General features: G+C 40.1%; 1 protein-coding gene across 1 annotated transcript in view; it reads right to left on the reverse strand.

Annotated features, from left to right (window-relative positions):
• LOC106867217 (uncharacterized) overlaps positions 1-905 on the reverse strand; it is a 9114-nt gene extending 8209 nt beyond the window's left edge. The window contains exons 1-2 of the mRNA XM_014912025.2: positions 802-905; positions 32-159 (exon numbers count right to left, since the gene is read on the reverse strand). Of these exons, the coding sequence (XP_014767511.2) occupies positions 32-159; positions 802-856 (183 nt within the window). The 5' untranslated portion in view covers positions 857-905. The remainder of the gene's footprint in view (positions 1-31; positions 160-801) is intronic.

A 905-nucleotide genomic window follows, 5' to 3' on the forward strand; every position in this document is an offset into this window, starting at 1 on the left:
ATATAGAGAGAAATAAACGAAATATACATACAATAGCCGCAAATTTAAAATTTTTTTCTCCACAATGTCTTTTGCATGTCCCAGGAGTCATTTCGGAATAGGTCCATCTATGCTTCAAATCTCTGGTTTTATACGACGAAATGGAACAACCAATGTAATCTAGAAAATAAAGAGTGATGAGGTGATACCGATGCTGAGTAACCCTAACACACACACACACACACACACACAAACACACACACACACACACATACACGACGGGCGTCTTTCAGTTTCCGTCTGCCAAATCCACTCACAAGGCTTTGGTCGGTCCTAGGTTATAGTAGAAGACACTTGGCCATGGTGCCCCGCAGTGGAACTGAACCCGGAATCATGTGGTTGGTAAACAAGCTACTTACCACACACAGCCACGCCTTTAACAATTTTTAAAAAACGCAATTCCTTCGTTGGATATCAAACCCCTAAAAACTTTCACTGATAGTTTCAGACAGGTTGCTTACTCTCAACCAGGTGTAGTGAGCTTTTTAATACCGTTGCCTAAGTGAGGGCACACTGTCGCATGTAGAGATGTCACGAAGAGCCACCAGTGCGAGCTGAGTGTCAGGTGTAGAACCGGTGGCAGATGAGCTGTCCTGAAAAGAAATTGGCAGGATCCCTACCAAAAGTTCTTTTTCTCCTTGACACAGCATACTTCTAGAAGCCATACAATACTCTAGGATTCACAAAGACACATGAGGATACACAGGAATTCAAAGACAAATGGGACAGATCAGAATCATAAGAAGCAAAAGGAGTTTTTACCTTTGTGATCTGAATGGCCGTCTGAAATGGAGAAACAATAGCAAGATGATGACATTGATAATAATAATAATAATAATAATAATAATAATAATAATAATAATAAT

This window comes from Octopus bimaculoides, chromosome 13, assembly GCF_001194135.2.
Source record: "Octopus bimaculoides isolate UCB-OBI-ISO-001 chromosome 13, ASM119413v2, whole genome shotgun sequence".
NCBI classification, from domain to species: Eukaryota; Metazoa; Mollusca; class Cephalopoda; order Octopoda; family Octopodidae; genus Octopus; species Octopus bimaculoides.